Below are 20,205 nucleotides of genomic sequence, written 5' to 3' on the forward strand. Positions count from 1 at the left end.
TCTTCCTGCAGAAACTCCCTACAGTCAGTGCTTGGTAGCCCACCACCCGGGGGGGGGAAACGCTTCACAGGTGTCTGCAGCAGAAGTACAAGAGGCAAGAACACAATGACTGGTATCGCACTGTGTAACATGGATTAAACACAATCAAATTATTATAAAGAGGGCCACACCTTCAGGTTGGATTGCAAGCTAACCACAAGCCCTACAGCTCCGAAAAGTCAAACCCTCTCCTGTCCCACATAAGGCAGGCAACACAAGCAGAGGGACCAAAGGCATTTTGCACTTCTCAAATCCTTGATGCCTGCTACTGTGGTAGTCCCATTCCCTCCCTGGAAGGTTCATCCCACCAGCCTTACATGTGCCTTGGCCAGGCGCTCAGCTCAGAGCTACCTACAGGCAGCTGCATGGGCCAAACACCAATAGGAACAGTGTCCAGCAGCCAAGGAGGATCTCACAAGTGTGGTATCTCACAGCCTTGTAAATCCTCAGTCAGTAGCTTGGACTATAAAATTCTGTACCAATCTAAATGGCCTCTGTCTGCACCAGAGCCATAGCATCAAGGGTTTAAAGCCACCGAACAACAGCTGCTGGAAATACTTAGACTCAGAATCATAGAATGGTTTGGGTTGGAAGGACCTAAAAGACCATCTAGTTCCAATCCCCCTGCCATGGGCAGGGCTACCTTCCACTAGACCAGGTTGCTCAAAGCCTCATGCAACCTGGCCTTGAACACTGCCAGGGATGGGGCAGCCACAGCTTCTCTGGGCAGCCTGTTCCTGGATAATATTTCAATTTAGAAATGTTATTTGTTGCTTGGGGTGGAAAGGAAGCTGGAAATCTAACAAAACAAAGCTTCTCACAAAAAGTGCCTGATTTAGTTTAAAAATTCTGATTCTTTCTCAGAAAATTGGAAATCCCCAAGTGTTCTGTGATTTTCTGTGAAAATTCAGGTCACCCAGGTTTTGTTTTTTCTAGAAAAATAGTTGAACTTGGCAGGCTGAAATTTGAAGAAAGGTGACTTTATTTTTACTGACATTTTTATGGTAGGGTAAAGACTTTCTCAGTTGAATCTTTCCAGCAGACTTCTTGTAGTCCCTCAAACAGGGCTATAAAAGCCTTTGTAGGTGTGGGCTATCACCCTCAAGATCAGGCTGCCTCATGCCATATGAACACATAACTGTGCTACATAATTAAGTGGTGAACAATGATTTTCAAGTTGTTTTACTGTACAAAAGGGATTCTGGAGGAAGTCACTTGCCTCAGACTTCTTTTACACTGGCACTTCATTTGATGCTAGCCCTACAATCAAATATTAAAGCTTTACTCTAAATTATGTAAAAACTTTCTCACAAATCTGAATGCAACATGCCATACAGCAAAATGCTGCTGCTGGAAAGGTTCTCTGATTTCACACCTGAATGCTCATGTCTTTTGTTATTGGCATGCTGGCTGCCACTTAATACTCCTCATAAGATGGCATTTTCTCCTAAGACGCATGCCCAATGGTAAACAACACTGCTTGGTATCTGCATGGTTTTCACATATGGAGAAGGGTTAAAAAAATATTTCTATTTTTCAAACCAAAAATTGTAATCAAGAGATTCTGAATTTTTGTTTTGCAGGAGATGTCAGAGCTGCAGGGGCAAAGGCTGTTGGGAAGTGAAATATCTGGCACACTGCTGATTCCTATGCAGTCCACAAGTAGGTGCCCCCACTAATGATATTTCTAAAGTGCCATCGGTTTTTGTCACCTCCTGACATTTGTGGAGTCAATGGCTTTTTGCTTTTCAAAAAAAAGTTGAGAAACTGAATGATAAAAGGCACATATTTAAACAACATTCAGTTAATAAATGGCACATAAGCATGAGTTACTCAGTTAAGACTGAATACATAAGCTAACAGTGGCTATTAATCTTCAAAAGTTAAGATACATTTACTCTAAATTATGTATAAAATTTTATTTCCCCTATACGTAAAGTGAGACAGGTTACTTCAGAGACATACAATCATAGAATGGTTTGGGTTAGAAGGGACCTTAAAGGTCACCTAGCTCCAACCACCCCACCAAGGGCAGGGACACTTTCCACTAGACCAGCCTGCTCAAAGCCCCATCCAACCTGACCTTGAACACTGTCAGGGATGGGGCATCTACAGCTTTCATGGGTAACCTGTGCCAGTGTCTCACCACCCCCACAATAAAGAATTTATTCCTAATATCTAATCCAAATCCAACCTCTTTCAGTTTAAAGCCATTATCCTTTGTATATCATAGTTTTCAGGTGACACAATATAAGGCAGGCTGTACAGTATGTTAATTCGTCTGCACTGACAAACACATAAAAACTCAACTTTAGCTTCCATAGTGCCTGATTTTTCAGTTCCCTCCAGCCTTTAACACTGTCTGAATATTTTAATTTCATTATTGTTCACAATTCATATATCCTCCAGGATGATAGCTCTGCCATTCATTTTTCTTTGCAAATACTCTCCTTCTCTTAAGCAACTTTAATGTTTGGGGGGAAAAGTCTAAGCATTAGGTGTTAAGTGTCTAGACTTTCAAAGGCTATGTGTTCAAACCTTGGCAAGGTAGACTTTGTCTTTCATTTGTCCCTGAAGAAAATTTATATTTCATGCTGATTTTAGAAAGGAATATGTCAAAAAATGTTTTATAAAACAAAGTCCAATCATATGTGTCCTGAAGGTAATTGAATTTTGGTGCCATTTGTACATACCTAACCAGGGATTAAAGCTATATATATTTATATCATGACTGTTTATGAATTTTAAATTCCAGGGCAATGAAACTAGAAACAAACAGCATCTTAATGTACTGCAAACACAACCTTTCTTCCTTCAGTGAAGCGAAAGGGGAAAATGACAAGAGAATTATTGGGTTGAATAATTATGGGAGAAAAGAGATGAATTTGCTTGATTTGTTGTTTGAGAGTTGGCACAGGCTGAAGTTGCTAAAGTTTATTTAAAATGCAGTGAGCTTTTGTACCTTAGAGAATGCCAAGAGTCAGACTGGTCCAACATTTTCTGATGGAACATTGCTCCACTTGGAAACGTTTATGCTTTGAAAGTGGAAACATTTTGCCTTCAGCAATTCTCCTGATGCAACATGGAACACTGAATATGACTGATCTGGCCAGTTTCTTATCAACTCCCATGCTGGCTCCCCGGCAGCCTGCCATGGGGCTGGCGCAGCTTTTTGACAGGGGCTTTGAAGGGCCGACAACTTCAGGTCTGCCAGACTTGGAAAGCCTAAATCCTGCTCAACGTTCCTAATGTCCAGAAGTTGCTGCAGACAGTCAGCTTCTCAAATTGGTGCAGAAATATTCTATTTTTTAAACTCCAGACAGTATGGTTTAACCCCAGCTATTCCTGCACCACTGTTGGCCAGCCGAGGGCAGGGCCCAGATCTGCAGTATAACATGAAACTGGCATGTCCAAACTGGTTCCTTAGCCTCTACTTCATCTCAGTCTCCTGATGCACTTATCTGCACCTTCATTCAGGTGTGTGGTGCCAAACATTTCAATACTGCCCTTCCAGATTCGTTTTCATAACTCCAAGCCCTAAAACTTATATTGTATGCCTGATCTCCCCCATACTTGAAGGCCGGACCATAAGAAGTTAATAAATAAATAAATAAATAAATAAATCCAAATATATTTTCTAGTAATTTCACTTCCTTCTTGGCAATTTGATGAGGGTTCACTTCTCTCCATTTTTCTCTGCCACGACAAGGTCTCTGTGAACATGCCACAATGAATGGGTCAGAAGCCAAGCCCAGTGCAGGTGCTAAGCAACACTCACACATGTAATAATACTAAAAAAACCCTATCCAGTCCAAAGTGATTTCTAGTACACAATAATATACAATTCATGACACAACAACTTTGAGACAAAGGGAGAGATAAGGAAATGGCAATTCAGTTATATTGTGTGTGATAATTCACAGAATTACAATAGGAGCTGCTTGGCTGCTAACACACAGCAATGACCATTATTTTTATGCAATAGACTTCCTGAGCCACCTCCAGACAGTATTTTGAAAGCATTTAGCTGGTTAAACATGCAAACCCCCTAGGAGTTAGGCACTTAACATGTTTTGGGGAAGCCATAAAGTACCTATGTCCAGCTTTACGGAGCCTGAATTATTTTAGAAGCCTGCCCTCTAGTTTCCCTTAAGAGTTACTGTACCAATGCAGAATTTACATAAATGTCTTGGCTGTGATTTACCTCACTGATAGTGTCTCACTCACTATCTCAACAATTATTTTCCCTTTTTTTTCCACTAAAAAAATTCCTAAACCTATGCCTCCCAAAACCCTACCAACAACCCCCAGCAAAAAGAAACTAGTTTCAGCATTAACCCTTTGGGAAATATTCTGTAATAGAATCGTGATGTAACAAGATTGAGTTAAACCACAGTTTCATTTGAAAACTAATGCTTTTGAAAAAAGCCAACCTGCACGAATGACAAACTCAGTGAGCACAAGAAGAGAAATGACTGTCAGAAAAATGTCTTTTCCATGTTAACACTTCACATTGCTGAGGGAGCTGCAGAGTGCACTGTTCCTTTACATCACTCTTGAGAAGAGAGTGGGGGAAGTGAAAAAGCACATTTCTTTGGTAGCCAGGGAAACCCAGAAGGGTGGCACCATAAACTACCTGCTTCTGCTATTCCAGCAAAAGGGAAAAAATAGAGTGGTTTAACTTACACAAATCCCCTCTGTATAAGGGGAGGTGATACCCTAATTCCTTTGTCGGTAAAGACAAAAAGCTCCTTGGCATTTATAATCTAAGAAATCCTTGCTGGTCCCGCAAACACTCCTCCACTGCCGCCTGCTGCACACACTCTTCAAGACTAAACTGCAGTTAAAGTTACAGAGTCATCCTGCTTTTGCTTCAGAAGCCGCCTAGAGCTAAATTTCAGCGAGGCCTGTGCCAGCATCTCAGGTTTGTGTGGAAGTCTCAGAAAAGGGACGTAGCTCTGCTGTAATTTCAGCTCTTTCAGAATTTTGGGTGGGTTTCCCTGGCACTGAGGCAGTTTGAAGCTTGGCAAGGCAAGCAGCACTGTTCCATGCTGTTCTTCAACCAGAAAAGAAGGTGTGCCCAGAGATCCCAGTCAGCCAAGGTGCTGTCTGGGTTATTTCTCCTCAGCTGAGAGGCTGCTGCAGAGCTATGTGGCTCATCACTTTAGTACAGCTGTGTTGCAGGAACAAGGGTGGGGAGCGTGGGGGTCATGGGGCTGGGGCAAGCCATGCTGGCCCTCCTAAAGCAATACCCATCCCTAGGCTCCCTCAGTTTGAATTCTTTGCTTTTAATGCCATAACAGCAAGCTCTGTGATCTTGGAGACACTGAGAAGGGCCTCCTTTCCAAGCAAGAAAATAAAAATCTCAGCTGTCTCTATTTGGGCAGTGATATTCAATTTATTCATCATGAATTCTGCCTCTTCTGCCACCTTACCCAGGCTGTACTCCAAGTAACCCACATTTGACTCTCTGTGCTAGTTACAGTTTCTAAAAATGCTACTTTCTCCTGGTCATATGGTTTCTTCTCTGCAGAATTCATAATATATGAGTGAGTGTTGTTCTGTATAAATATAGTGTACATCTGATATGCCTATGGATAATATCATAGCACGATTGAACTGTGATTAATCATGGTACTACTATTCATCCACCTGTTTTCTTTCAATATAAATCTGGCATGTGCAATAAAAAGCGAGGGCCTGAGACAACAGTCACATCTCTGCAAATGTAGTTAAGAAGAAATGGAGGTTGGCTACAGTTTTATTTTCAAAATATTCAAATCAAGACAGAGAAATCTCTGTGCACTTTGCAAATACTTTTTATGAAATGCTTAGCACTTCACAAAGTCAAAATACAGTGAAAAAATACTGCAAATGGGAGGAAAAGGAAGCATGGTAAGAAAGTGATTGCTAACTTTCAAAACCCAGCGTAGCCTTCCCCTTACCCACATCCTCTGTAGCCTCTTCTGAATATTCTACACTCTTCTCCTGGATTATGTGGCCTCTTTGCCATGAAAAAGCAGGAGGTCTTAATCAGCTCGGGAAAGCTGATAACCATCTTGTACATAAACCAGAGGATCCTCTGCAGAGGTGGGTAAGCATGAAGGCAAGATATCATACCCAGGCTGCTAATTTAATTTGACATGTATCTGACTGCATTAGATATCTGTATATTCTGACATCTGGTCCGTGCAGGATTTGCTTAATTCCTCACATTATCTTGCTTCTTCAAAGCTACTGCAGCTAGCACAGTAATTGTCTCTTCTTTGTAAAGTTCACTGTAGAGTCATATAGTACTTGATGCATACAGCTACAGTACACATTAACTCCTTTCACATCAGTAACCAGAGTGTATGTGTGTATATATGTATATATAGTGTTTATAGGTTTTTGTCATTTCTTAGAGCTTTAAATATAAGACCATTTTCTCCCATGGGTTAAAAGATTTCTTCAAAATGTAAATGGAGGCATTACACCATGTTGTTTGTACAAGACTGTACTGTTAATACATGAATTTGCAGTCTGTAACAGGCAAGCATTTAGAAATGAGGTATTAGGATTGAGTGGAAGACAAATGGGAGAACCAAATTTTCCCATGACATCCTTCTTCACAACACAAAAGTGTTTTTTGACTAAACAAACTGTAAATTAAAAAAATCGCAACAGCAAAAGATGCATCCAAGGCCAATTATTGTCTGGGTTTGAATTTGCACCGTCATGATCTACAGGTTCTGGGGAAAATACTTTGCTTGCTCAGCTCTGCAGAAAGGCTCTTCTCAAAATGCACATGTAGCAGCTGGAGCACTCGCACAGCTGTATTGGTAGGAGTCCTAGATCTGACTGCAGAAACATACAAAGGCCCATTCACTCTAAACAATGAACAATGTGCAATTTGCATATTCAAATTTGGAGTGGGATTTTAAGAAGCAATTAAGCAATTTAGGAGCATAGTTCCTGCTGAGTGTCAATGGGATCATGCTCCATAGTACCGGGGGACAGGGTCCCAGGGATGTAGATGACTAAGGTACACTTAGGCGCTTAACTCCAAAACTACTACCCTCAAAAACATGGTCCAACTACACCATAACCTCAAACTCTGCTCTTATCCATCTACAAATATGAGTTTTAATAAGCCTGCTCAGCTGAGTACCAAGGAGACATGAAATCCTGAACATAAGCCAGAAACTTGGTGGGTTTCCACAGACACCTTCCTCCTCAGCACCTACCTAATTTCATCAGGCTTAGTACAAAAAAAACAGCAGCATCTACCCTGGTTTCTTTTAAAGCACAGCTTGAGGAAACTGTTGCTACACAAATTAGCTTTTAGACAAGGTACACAGCAATCTACAGGCTAAGGCACATGCAAGCAGGTTTTCCTGGTGCCAGCTGAGCTCTACATTGCTAAGCTGCCGCAAGGCTCACTTGTCTACAGATTAATTTTAATCCATTTCTGCACAGCAGCCTAGCTTTAGCTCAAAGTCTAGAAAGGGTCCCCCCTGCCGAGCTACTCTGCAGTCTCCAGGGAGGCAAGAAATGTTGGTTTTAATCCTTTTGAGGAGAAGAAGAAATTGACCTGCTGTATTCATGAATCCTGGCTGGGTATGTGTGATAATCGCTGAGCCAAGGCAGAAGGGGGGTGGCACAAGTACGTTTCTTCCTTCCCTTCAAATTATTCTTCTTGTTTGTACAAAAAGTACTCAGGTGTGAATCTGGAGGTGACGGCTCACACTGCAAACCCAGTGTGAGGGAAAATGGCTCCTGGCTCTACTCAGGACATTGCTGAAGCCCCAGAGAAGACAATCTGATTGGTTTTAGTTTTTCCTATTAGCTGTACCTCAATAGGCCTCCTCCCAAGCGTCATGATGCTGCTTGCAGAAGTGGTTCAAGGTTTCTTAACAGTATATGCAGGGCCATCTTTTTGAGGTAGCAGAAGAGCAGGTTGCTGCAGGGCAGAGGATTTCTGAGTGGACAGAGACACTGAGAACTGTGGGTGAGACAGGGATCTCCACCTCCCTTACTTCTCTCCGTAACCTTCTGTGTCTCCTTACAGCCAGTTTCCTCTTGGGAGGAACAAGGACTCATCCCTGAGCAATTCTAGTGCACCCTGGCAGGGGAAGATAATGCTGGCCTTTATCCAGCCCTTTAGAACACAGCAATCAAGGCCGAAAGTGGTGTCATACACTCTGGACTATACATTCTCTACTCCCCTCTGCCTGCCCCAGGCACTTCAGCTCCCCTCTTTAGTGGTGTGGCCAGCCAGCCAGTAGGTAGTAAAGCCCAGCAGTTGTATCCACAAGTAGATCATGCAAGAAGATTGACTCCATGGTAGAGAGATCTGGGGAGAGACAGAACTTGTAGTGCCTCTCTGAGGCAAATGAGTATACAGCAGTGCAATGTGGTGTTCCGCAATCTTCCACAGCTACCAGAAACAGCTGCCTTCATCATTCTGCCCGAGATGTATCTGATCCCTGTGCTGTTAACAAAATCCCAGACACTGGTGGGGGATGTAAAGGAACATTCCACTGGCTCAAGGCACTGTAATGCCATTGCACATGACTTTCATATCATGGGCTTGCCTTGGTGGAAATGTTTAGATGCCAAGACTCACTGCAGGTGGCATCCCAAGGCTTTTACTTTGCTGAGGATGGTCAATCTTCAGGTAAAAAATGAGGCCTTTAGCCTCAGATCAATACAAGCCTCTCTGGGAGCCAGTTCCAGTCACCTCTATGGTGTCTGTTGAAGTAAGGCACTGAAGAAGTTGGAGCTAACTGCTCTATTTCTCATCCTGCCTTCAGGAAGTGGATTGCAACCAAAGCACAAATAAGTTCACACATGTGGCCAAGTTGCCCCGTGACCCAGCACGCTACTGCTTGCCAGCAGAGCTGTGGGTGTTTGGCCAGGTCCAACTTCTTAATCTCTACATATGTGAAACAGAACATGAACATCTTCACAGAGGTTTCTACCGATTGACAAAGACTTCAAAGCATGCACATGGTCAACAGAGACTCAGGTGATGTCTATTAATGTGTTAAACTGCAGTAACTTGACAGACAACACTTAGCTACTCCTTAGATAAATAGAACTGGTTTGCCCCAGAAGTAATTGTTCAAACTTACAATCTCAAGTCTATTCCATTCTAAACTTAAGAATAAAAAATAATAAAAGCATATAGAGTGGAAAAGACTGCAATATGAAGGGTTTAAACGAAAAAAAAAAAGTTACATGCAAGATATACCCATCTGAATTCACTTTACTTTCACCAAAATGGACTGAAAAATTGAAAATATGTGTCTTGCCTTCACAGAGAGCTCTTTTTGCCTTGAGAACTAAAAGAAAAAAAAAAATTATATTTTTTTCCAAAACAAATGCTTCCATTCAAACCCTGAAGAGATGGATCAATTCAACTATTTTCAGGAAAAAAAAAAAAACACAAAACCAAAGAAATTGAGAAATCCAAACATAAAAGGTCTGAGATCCTTAGTTAAAGGCTTCATTAATGTCTGAGACAATTAATTAGTTACAGTAGAGGACATACTCTATCCCAGTCTTTGACAATCTTTGGGAGGGCTACTGCATTCAAGAACATTGAGATTTGTAAACACAGAAACAACTGGAGCTTTGCTTTTCCCTGTGTTCTGCCTATTTCAGCTTGAATATTTGGTTTCAAGTCTTCAGATTTTCTTCCATTTCAGTACACACTTTGTATACACGTCTTGTATATAAAGGCAGCATGTTTCAAATCCTTGAAATAGCACCATCTAGTTACTGTCATCATTCTTCCCTTGGAATAGGAGCGTTTTGGCTTTGGGGGAAGTTTTTGTTCTTTGATGTTTCCTCAGTAAAAGCAATTTTGCCAGTCCTGCTCTCTCCTTGTGTGCACCAGTATTGTTGCTACCGCTGTTAAAATGCACTAACACGGCAGTGGACATGGGCCAGTTAGCCTGCTTCTCCTTGTGGTTCATTTGTTAGGAAGCAGGGCAAGTACAGCCTTCGCCCTCTTCTTCCCTAAGTGCATTCCCAGCTCCAGCTATTGTTTGCTCTCTGATTACATTTCTGTACCGTGAAAGGCTCTGTAACGCTGTGCAGGAGTAACAGCAATTTCAAGATGAGGTTTGCTCCAAGGCAACAAACAGGAACAAAGACCCAGAAGAGCTAAAAGCTGAAGGACTCGATTTATTATTTTATCAGTTGAATAAATGAATTATTAAATTAAAGGCAATATTACGGCAACTTTACCAAACTGGGGAGTAAGTTCTGAACACCAAGTCTGAAGGGTTTATTCTGCTTTTATTGAATCCATGTCTGTACATGGAGGTCAGCCATTTGTGGTCAGAAACAAATGCAGCCATGCTAATATAAGTACTAAATGGAGGGAAGAAAAATACTTTATACTTGTTCCCAAGTTCAAGGAAAGGTTAGTCCAGCTGAGTTTCCTTTCAACTAGCTGTAACCTGCAGCAAATCAGACATTAAGAATAAAGTATGACTAACACTGAGAGTAAAACCAATACATATTCCTGTAGGAAGTGCTTATTTATGCTGTGTATTTTGTTCTCTTAGCGCGCCTACAGCATAAGATTTCCTCTGTAGTGTTGCCAGTTGGGCAACAGACGTTGGCATCACTGTAATGTTGAGCTCTGCCTATATACAATGGTCTACCTATCTAAGGTGAGATCTACTATCATGCTATTTATCTCAGAAGGAATTTGCAAACCAGTGTGAAACAGAGATAGCCTTGGCACTAAAAACAGCATCACTTTTCAAAACAAGGCACACGAGGAGCAATTTGGTGGCTGAATCAAGCATAATCCTATGTATGTACAGAGTAGGGTTAATGACACTTGTAGAGAGCCTGGTCCCAGACAGGGGTCACACAGCTTGTGCAATATTGAGCCACCTCTGCAAGAGATGACAAAGTAGTTACACAGTAATTTATGTGGATCTTGATCACAAGGCTGTGAAAACATAATTAGGTGACAAATGAAACGAATAAAAACTATAAAACAAAATGATGAGGCACTAAATTTAGAAGAAAATTGATTTGATTAGCACATCAGAGCTGTGATATTTCAGATCATACTGTCATCTTAATTGTCTACAATTTATGTAGATTTGATAAAACTATGTGAGCTGTTAATAACGTAGGGAGTTGCACTTCATGTATTCAAAAGCAGTTAGCCTTTTTACTTTGATGTTGGCACTTGAAAACCTTTGTGCTGAATAAACTTTGAAGTGTGTAATGTTAGAGAGACTGAAATTGCTTATTATTTTGGATTTCTGATGATACCTGTCACTACAGTGTCTGAGTGCTCCAGGCGTACCTAATGCTGGTGGGACAGTTCCCAGGTACAGAAAAACAGCATTGCCCTCATCTCACCCATAACTCTTTAATAGTAGTCTGTATGATCACTTTCCCATTCTCCAAACAGTTTCAAATGCTCATGATTCCCTTATTACAATTAGTTCTACATGGGTTTGTATGCATGTGCCTCAGGATAAGCACTATTTAAGTTTAAGAACCTTCTCTAAATATTAGGATCTGTTCACACAGCAAATAGCTGAAGTTTTAGGGGCTCCTGATATCTTGTTCTGAGATTTCCAAGAGGAATGCATTCCAGTGATACTTACTGTTTAATGCTGCATTTTATATATACATATATATATATATATATAAAATCACTAATACTACCTTTTAACACACATAGAAGAGATAAGAAAAAGCCTGCTGACTATATTCCATCTTCATGCTTCACTGATCCCTTCATGCCTGGTGTTATCAGAGGCCTCATGCCTTTCTGAGCTTCATTTGAGGGATGTCAGATCAGAAATTTCATCTAACTCAAGGAATTGACTGAAAAGTTTAGTTCTTAGAGAAATCTATTATGGACAGTGCTGATGGAAACATAGGGGTTTCTGTGTAAGAGTCTGACAATTGAAGTTCAGGACCAAGTAACTGACAGAGTGATCACAGGAAAGCAGTTATGAAATTTTTTCAAAAAAAAAGGAGAATTTTCAGCTTTCAAACAAAATACCTGTAACTTTCTCCCAGAAATTGATGATTGTTACTCAAGAATGGAGTTCCTTGAGAATTTGTGGGGAGGAGTATGTGGGGAAACCAAAATAGGAGGGCAGTATTTTATTACTTTAATTGGTGTTTACATTTCAAAGCAAGAAGCTCAATAAAGAAATTTCTTCTGTCTGTGTGCAGAGGCTTTCCATCTCTACACGCCTGCAGACTATCTTAAGTACAGGGAAGGCAGAGAAGTAAATAACACATTCATGTTCTAAAAATCAGTAGAGAGTTCTTTAAGTTATTACTTTGTGCTTGTCTCTTCCAGTAATAAAAACTTCCGCTTGAAGACACAGTTTGAAAATAAGAGACTTCTTTGCATATTTTATGTTTTGAAAAAATACAAGCGTCAATTCTTGTAGTTTGCTTTGGAGCAAAATGTTTTCTGATTTTTCAGTGCTTGTTGTGAGGTTATTAGTCAGTTTTCAAAACCAGAAAACACAATCTTTTCCTAATTAGTTTATGTAGAAGCATTTGTTGTTCATAAAAATATGCCATGTTCTTTACTCAGTAAAATCAACACATACTTTCAAGCTTTCTTAGAGATCTAGAAAGCAAAGTCTCTCCAGTCTGCTTTCCTCCTCACTTGCGCCATTCAACATGAGAATGAGAAGGAAACCTCTCCTTCACTAGCAAAAGAATGACAGGGTTGGGGCTTACCACAGCATTGCATCAGTGGAAGAGAAGAGGCTCTTAGTTTGCAATGGACAGTTGCAGGCCATGTTAGAGACAGTGAACTAAATTTATACTTCTGAACATACAAACTGTGGGAAACAAAACATGAGTAACTTTTTTTTTGCCAGAGGAGATAACATTATTCCAAAGATTCCTCTGATATTGTGTCCTGGAGATTCCAGTTTTCTCTTTGAAAATAATTTTCTAGCTCTTCTGTTTTAAAGTCTGAAAGCATGACATAAGTAGACTCAACAAACCTGAAAGGTAAACCAAAAGAACTTAAACACACTGTTAAAAAATCCTAAACCTCTCAACCATCAAGTTTCTTAGGACAGAAACGGAAGTGCCCAGCAAGATTGATGGTTGGCCATGAAATCCCCAAGTGCTGCTAATCTGGGAGTTCTGAACCAAAGGTAGCAGGATGGTAGGAAACCAAGGTCAGAAAAACACAAGTACTTTGAAATTAACACAGGCCAAACAGTGAGCGGAGCTGGGGATGGCCTCAGGTCACTAGGCACCACTGAGGAAAGCCTGGAACTGCCCTTTCTGCACCCTCCCTTCAGGAACTTATGTACATTGGTGAGATCGCCCCAAGCTTCCTCTGACTTTGGCACAGGGTTCTGCAGAAATTCTTGCAGCACATCCTCCTTCTTCATCCCATTTTTCCCACTCCAGCTAAGGAGATCTGAGCTCCTGATCTCCCTTGGTATCCTCTGCATGCAGGATTCCCTTCTCTCACACAAGGGCTGGGTACTTGGGCTTAAGCAAATGAACAAATTTTCTTAAAACAGTGGGGTTGTTTCAAGAGCTCACAAAATGTCTTGTTGCACAACCCCCACGTTTCAAGGCACAAAATGCCAGGGGTACAGAATGAAGAGCAAACATGAGCTGCAGCAGTAACTGGCTACAATTACACATATTCTCAGGTGAAATGCCAGTTTGTGCTCTGGCCCATTTTCAGGTACAATCACCATACTAGTTATCACATAAGATATCACAACAATCAGCAGTAAATAGCCATAGCAAGCTCCATTTGTCACAAATTAAATGCTTCCTACCATTACTTATCCAACAGAACTTATAGTTAGCTGATTAGTGTATGCTATTTTGTTACTATTTTATTTTGCTATGTTTTGCTCATGCGCATATACAAAAGGAGCAGCACAAAAAAACGTAGATGGAGAAAAGGAAAATTAATCACAACTCACATTGTATATTAAAAATAGCTGCATCAAACACATCAACTACAGGTCTATGGAAGAAAAAAAATATCTTTATGACAAACAAGAGTATACTAATTAGTTAATTATAGATGATAGACCAGAAGCAGGAGATGACTACAGGAATACCTTAACTGATAAGCACTTGATGACCTCCAGTGAATCCAGCTTCATGACATCTTACCAATTCTATCCCTCCCACAAACCCTTAGACTCACAACTACAATCTTAGCAATTCTATTCATGTGTCCAAATTTAGTGAAAGAGCAAGATCAAAGATATTTAACAGAAGTTACTCTAAAGTGTAAATGTGTATGTGGGAATGGGTTTGCAAATAATGATCTAATCTACTGTTTTGCAGTCTCCTTATTTTTGATAATCAGTTTGCGGTCTGTAATGCCAAGCAAGATAAAATGGATCAAAATTAAACCAAAATTCACCATTTTGACTTGCACTTTAGTGAAAATATCCAATGAAAAATGTCAATACTGGGTATATCCTACAGAATACCACCAGAAATATAAGAATACTATCAAAGGGAAATCCCTCAAGAGTTAATATCTGATAAGTTTATTGTACTGATGTGAGAGAGAATTAATTTCCAAACTGTGAAAACTAAACAACACTCTCATTTATCTGCATGCTCTCTGCACAGGCATATTACATTGACCAGCCAGTCAACCATTCTTCAGAAAGCATCACATCCAAATGGTGATTAGTAACCCCATCTTGGAGGTGAAGCAAAGTATCAGGCAGATGTGAGCATGGATTTCTTGTAAATAAAAATAACCTTCACTGGCTTGGCATGGTCAGTCATAAAACAATTCACTGACTAAATCAGATTTCCTACAAGGCTGCAGGTCATGCCTAGAACAACTGAACTGATGAATGTCCTTTACAGGGGAAAATCTTCAGATTTAGCACCATTCAAGGCTGTGGATGTGGCAAGTGATTGATTTACAACTAATTTTTTTGTAGAATTTATGCACGTACTTAGGGTTTACACTGCAACCAAAGCCAAACTCCTAGTCTCCAGTGAGTACTGTGCCCGTAAATCTTCCACAAACTAAGTTTTTTGGTATGATCTGTGACTATACTATTAAAAATCTAGAGACTGTGTCACTGTCAGGACCTGATGACCAATACAGCACTAAAAGAAGGATGGAGACATAATGACCTCACAGCTGTTAAGATGCCCTTTACTTTGCTGACCATTCTGTAAAAATCTTTCCTTTAGAGTGAGCCTCTGTGCACACCCTACATGTTTCTGTCAGGATCTCAGTAAGGTAATTACTAAATACCTGATTTAAACTCTAAAATAGCAATCATCAGAGAACAAATATGGTGCTAAACATATGTCTAAATTTCTCTTACAGAGAGAAACCTCTTTAAAGCCCCATATTAAAAATTCGTATTTCTTTAGGCACCGCTTTAGGCCAACGACTACAGCGTTGTATTTTAAAAATGTTAATTTTCCATATCCCGAGTTTTCTGGAAAGAAAGACTGCACTGTTTCTTTAAAATAACAGGAACACTATGACACAGAAGCATAAAAGGAAGAAAAATGAAGCACTTTCTCCTTCTAAATGGCATATTTATGCTGTACATAAGAAATAAGTAAATGTTGCAGTGTGTATTGGGGTAATTCACTCAGATTATATGCTATTTCTTTCTTCTGTGTTCCAAGAACTTTTTTGCACTGCTTTCTGTTTTCTTTTGTTCTTCATTTATGTTTCTGCACAGTAAATCCCAGGTGGTGTTCTGCTCAGCCTAGTTCCTCTGCCTGTTTTCACAATAAAAGGTACTTGTGTCAATAGGCAGAATTGGCAATTCAAGTGACTAGTATATGACACAACTATCTTCTAATTGTAGCCAGGTATGTTTCTTTATTGAAACTTCTCTGTACATCTGAATTTTCATTGTAGCTGCCTGATGCAACTTTACTGACTCACGCTTTTCAAAGAAAATCAGAGGTTAATTTCATGGGCAGAAATGATCACTAATTTCCTTAAGGCTCAGAACATAGAGCAATATAGTTTTATGGTCTTTTTTTGAAATCAGACGAAAATTATTCTGAAATCTCCATTGAAGTGCTGAATATTTCCTGTTAAATAAAATAATCATAGAATCATAGAGTGGTTTGGTTGGAAGAGACCTTTAAAGGTCATCCAGTCCTCCCTCTCTGCAATGAGCAGAGACTTCTTCAAGTAGATCAGACTGCTGAGAGACCCCAGCCTGACCTTGAATGTTTCCAGGGATGGGGCACCCACACCTCTGGGCAATATGCACCAGTGCTTCATGCCTTTCACTCTAAAAGTTTTGTCATTGTACCTAGTCTAAATCTACTCCCTTGTCCTATTGCTACAGGATCTATTAAAAGGTCTGTACCCATCTTTTTATACACCCCCTTTAGGTGCTAGAAGCTCCTATAAGGTGTCCCAGAAGCCTTCACTTCTCCAGGCTGAAAAAGCCCAGCTCTCAGACTGTCTTCATGGGAGAGGTGCTCCAGCCCTCTGATCATCCTCATGGCCCTCCTCTGGACGTACTGCAACAAGTCTACATCCCTCTTGGGGGCCTCAGAACTGAACGCAGTACTGCAGGTGCGGTCTCACCAGAGTAGAGGAGAATCTCCTCTCTTGAGCTGAAGCCATGCTCTTTTTGATGCAGCCCAGGATACAACTGGCTTTCTGGGCTGTAAGCACACACTGCCAGCTCGTGCCCATCTTTCCATCCACCAGCATCCCAGGTCCTTTTCCATAGGGTTACTTTCAATCCCTTTATCCCCCCGCCTATATTGATACCAGAGCATTTTCCCTACCCCATGTGCAGGATCTTACACTTGGCTTTGTTGAATCTCATGAGGTTCACATGGACCCACTTCTTGAGCTTGTCCAGGTCCCTCTCAATGGCATCCCTTCCCTTAGGTGTATCAATTGTATCAGTGGTTTTGTCAACCATACGAGTGGTGACATCCCCCTTGATACCATCTGCAAACTTGCTGAGGGTGCACTCAATCCCACTGTCTGTGTCATTGATGAAGATATTAAACGGTGCTGGTCCCAGTACAGACCCCTCAGTGACACCACTTGCCACTGATCTCCATCTGGACATAGAGCAAAATAAGATGAACTATGAGCTGTGGTGCTAGTCATAGATGAGTGGCTCAACCCATAGATGTGTGTTGCTGTCAGCAGTGCCTGAGGGTTCCCGTCTTCTCTCTGACTGCTGCTTTAGAGGAGCTCCCCAGGGTCTTGTATCATATTTCTGAGCCCCACATACATATGTAGTGAATCCTTGGGTGCTACGGGTGGCATCAGGTACATATGCATGATCAAATACATGGAGGAACCACTGGCATGTCAGTTTTGAATTACAGAAATAAAATAGTACCAAGTATCTGTTCAAAAGGAGCTTTTTAAAAATACTGACCTAGTTGTCCATCAGTGCAATAAATTTATTTGCATTGTAAAATATTTATTTGTAGTTAAAATGTACAAACACAAGTCCTATATTCTGTAAAACTGAAACTTGTGCTTGTGAAGTAAGAAGCTAGTATTTTTAAGCTGGTTCAGTATTCCTAATAGCTGAATGCACTTTTTGTTAGGCTGGTCGATGGTTGACATGTGTCATCACATATAGTCTCCTATATGCTCCATGTTTGACGTAACAGAGAATTCCAAGGATTACCACCTTTCCTTCTTATATGTTGTCTTTGAGATAATGGGGTGTGATTCTCAGTCCTCTGCAGTGACTGGAAAGACATCTTTTGAAACCAAGAAGTTTCTGGATCAGCGTGCTTCTCCTAGAGCCGTGCAAAGAACTTCTCTTTTACTCACCTGCTTCTTCCAGCTACTGTTCAGCTTTGGGGACAAACTTCAGCTCACTCTTTATGTTCTGAATCTCTGACAAGTTGACAGCAGGACCTGGAAGTTTCTTTGCTCCTGGGAGATGTTTCTTGTCTTTCTCCTCCTCTGTCGAAGCAGGAACACTCTGCACAAAAGGACACCAGTGACCTGACTGCTGCTATAGCAATCTCTTGAGCATGAGCACAGGTCAGTTATGTGGTAAACAGGAAAGGTTTTTTTTATACTAAATGCAATCCCAATGGAAATGTGTGTGTGTGTGTGTGTGTGTGTGTGTGTGTGTGTGTGTGTGTGTAAGGAAGGAAACAATGTTACTTTGTGGGTTGTTGTCTAAAATGTCTAAAAACATTCAGAAAAAAAAAAAACATAAAAAGTGCTCAGTGCAGAGGAATGTGGATATTTTGGTAAAAGAGTAAGAATTTACACTGTCAGACCATTATCAGAACATTAACTAGGTGGAGCACTAAATGCAACTTCCAGGTCCTCCATATTTTAGGGATAAAAAACAGAAGAACCATTTTTATAATCTAATTTCTTTCAGAGTCTCATAGCAGCCAGACAGCTGAGGAGGAAAACCATCACACACTTCTGCAGCTCTGGACAGGAGCTATGATAATAGGTTATGAGCATCAAAAGCTCCATCCAATTCAGCTTGAACTGACATTTAATTTTTCTTAACCTCAGCTGCAAGACTGGAAGGGTTATTGTTATTTTATGCTTGAATTAGGGTAGTAGCTGATGGCTGTTTTGCTGACACTGTAAAATTACAAGCTAAATAGCAGCACTTACACAATAACAAACATCTCAGGTAATTGCCAAGAGACCACAGTGTTTCAGCTCTTGGTACTTCCTTAGTTTTACTATTGCTCTTATGTGAGGTAGAACATGTATTTTAGACAATTTCTATTCTACTCTGAGCAATGTTTTGAAATAGATTTCCAGTATGGAGTTTAAGGTTGTTCCAGCCTGTTCTGTATTTTATAAAGCTGGCATGCAGGGGGAATCATGTAGGTTTGGAAATCAATTAATATTGTACTGCAAATAATTTAACAACATTATTTTTTCTTTTTTGATTACTCTGCTGTGTTCTCTTGGAATGGGCTTTTGGACCTAATTCAGTATTAAGATTTATTAGCCACCTTTTTTGCTAACATGCATTGACTGTGAACAATCAATTATTAATATCTTACTTCATTTTTTAAATTCCAAAGTTATCTGTCAAATACTTTTTGCCAGTAACCCCTCTTTTTTCTGCTGACTACATGCTAATCAGGAAGCAGACCAGGCTTTCTGGGCTGCGAGTGCACACTGCTGGCTCATGTTGAGCTTCTTGTCACCAAAACTTGCAAGTTTTTCTCCTTAGGGCAGCTTTCAGTTCATTCTCCACCCAGCCTGTATTTATTCTTGGATTGCCCCAACCCATGTCCAGGACCTTGCACTTGGCTTTGTTGAACTTCATGAGGTTTGCACAGGCGCACCTCTCAAGCTTGTCAAGGTCCCTCTTTAAGACATCCATAATACTGCTACTCATTAAGGACATTATACTATTATTTCTTTTTGATCATTTTAAATCTCAGCCAGTGCTCCAGCCCCAGCTACTATATATACTGTCTAATAGCCGGCTTAATGATCTAACATCCTGAAACAGTAGCAAAGCACAGCAGGAGGATAAGCAAATTGATACAGAAGGTGTTTGGAGGGATGCACAAAATTGTACCAGTAGTCAAATATGCCATGGGCTTGTATTGTTTTCTTTGATAGCTTTCTCGCACAGCTAGCTAATCTGAATAATCAGGAAAAACTACCACGCCCCTAGCCCCTTAGTTCTTATTAGTACACAGCAGATACTATTTAAAAATACAATTCAAGTTATCTTCAATACCATTCCTCTCATAGTACAAACGGTGCAAACTTTGACAATGTTTTATAGATCCTGCACTCCATAAACTTATGTCAGCTTTCCCTTCTAATCTCATGCGTGTGCTGTTTATGACTGCGCCCTTCCCTGTATCACCCACTCCATGAGCTATGCTCAGCTGATATCAGACCTTTGGCTTTTGGTTTTATTGAAGAAAGTCTGAAGAGATATATGACAAAAGTTAATGAACACATTCATGAAAATGCTCTGACTGAAGAAGAGTTGTTTTCTGAAATTCCCACTCTCCCATTTCATGTCTTTACCATGTCCACTCCCTTGACCTTCAAAAATATACATTCCCATCTGACTCCACCATCCGTTTGGGTAAGACTTGTATTTCCCTCATCTCCTTTGCCAAGGTTTTAAAATGGAGTGAAAAAAATGCTAAGCACTGTTAGCAAAAGTTGTATTTGTATAAAGC

General features: G+C 40.5%; 1 protein-coding gene across 11 annotated transcripts in view; it reads right to left on the reverse strand.

The window, feature by feature from the left end:
• SMPX (small muscle protein X-linked) overlaps positions 1-20,205 on the reverse strand; it is a 41,037-nt gene that overhangs the window by 10,037 nt on the left and 10,795 nt on the right. For 5 of the 11 annotated variants that reach the window (XM_062603662.1, XM_062603660.1, XM_062603661.1 and 2 more), the window contains exon 4: positions 17,840-17,993. In XM_062603662.1, the coding sequence (XP_062459646.1) occupies positions 17,853-17,993 (141 nt within the window). In that variant the 3' untranslated portion in view covers positions 17,840-17,852. Of the gene's footprint in view, positions 1-5,771; positions 6,880-12,811; positions 13,041-15,675; positions 15,787-15,860; positions 16,108-17,436; positions 17,767-17,839; positions 17,994-20,205 lie in introns of those variants that run through there. The other 6 variants (XM_062603657.1, XM_062603653.1, XM_062603656.1 and 3 more) reach the window with 6 other exon arrangements.

The sequence above is a fragment of the Pezoporus occidentalis genome, unplaced genomic scaffold (assembly GCF_034315485.1).
Source record: "Pezoporus occidentalis ecotype Australia unplaced genomic scaffold, CSIRO_AGI_Poc_V1 ctg81, whole genome shotgun sequence".
NCBI lineage: Eukaryota > Metazoa > Chordata > Aves > Psittaciformes > Psittacidae > Pezoporus > Pezoporus occidentalis.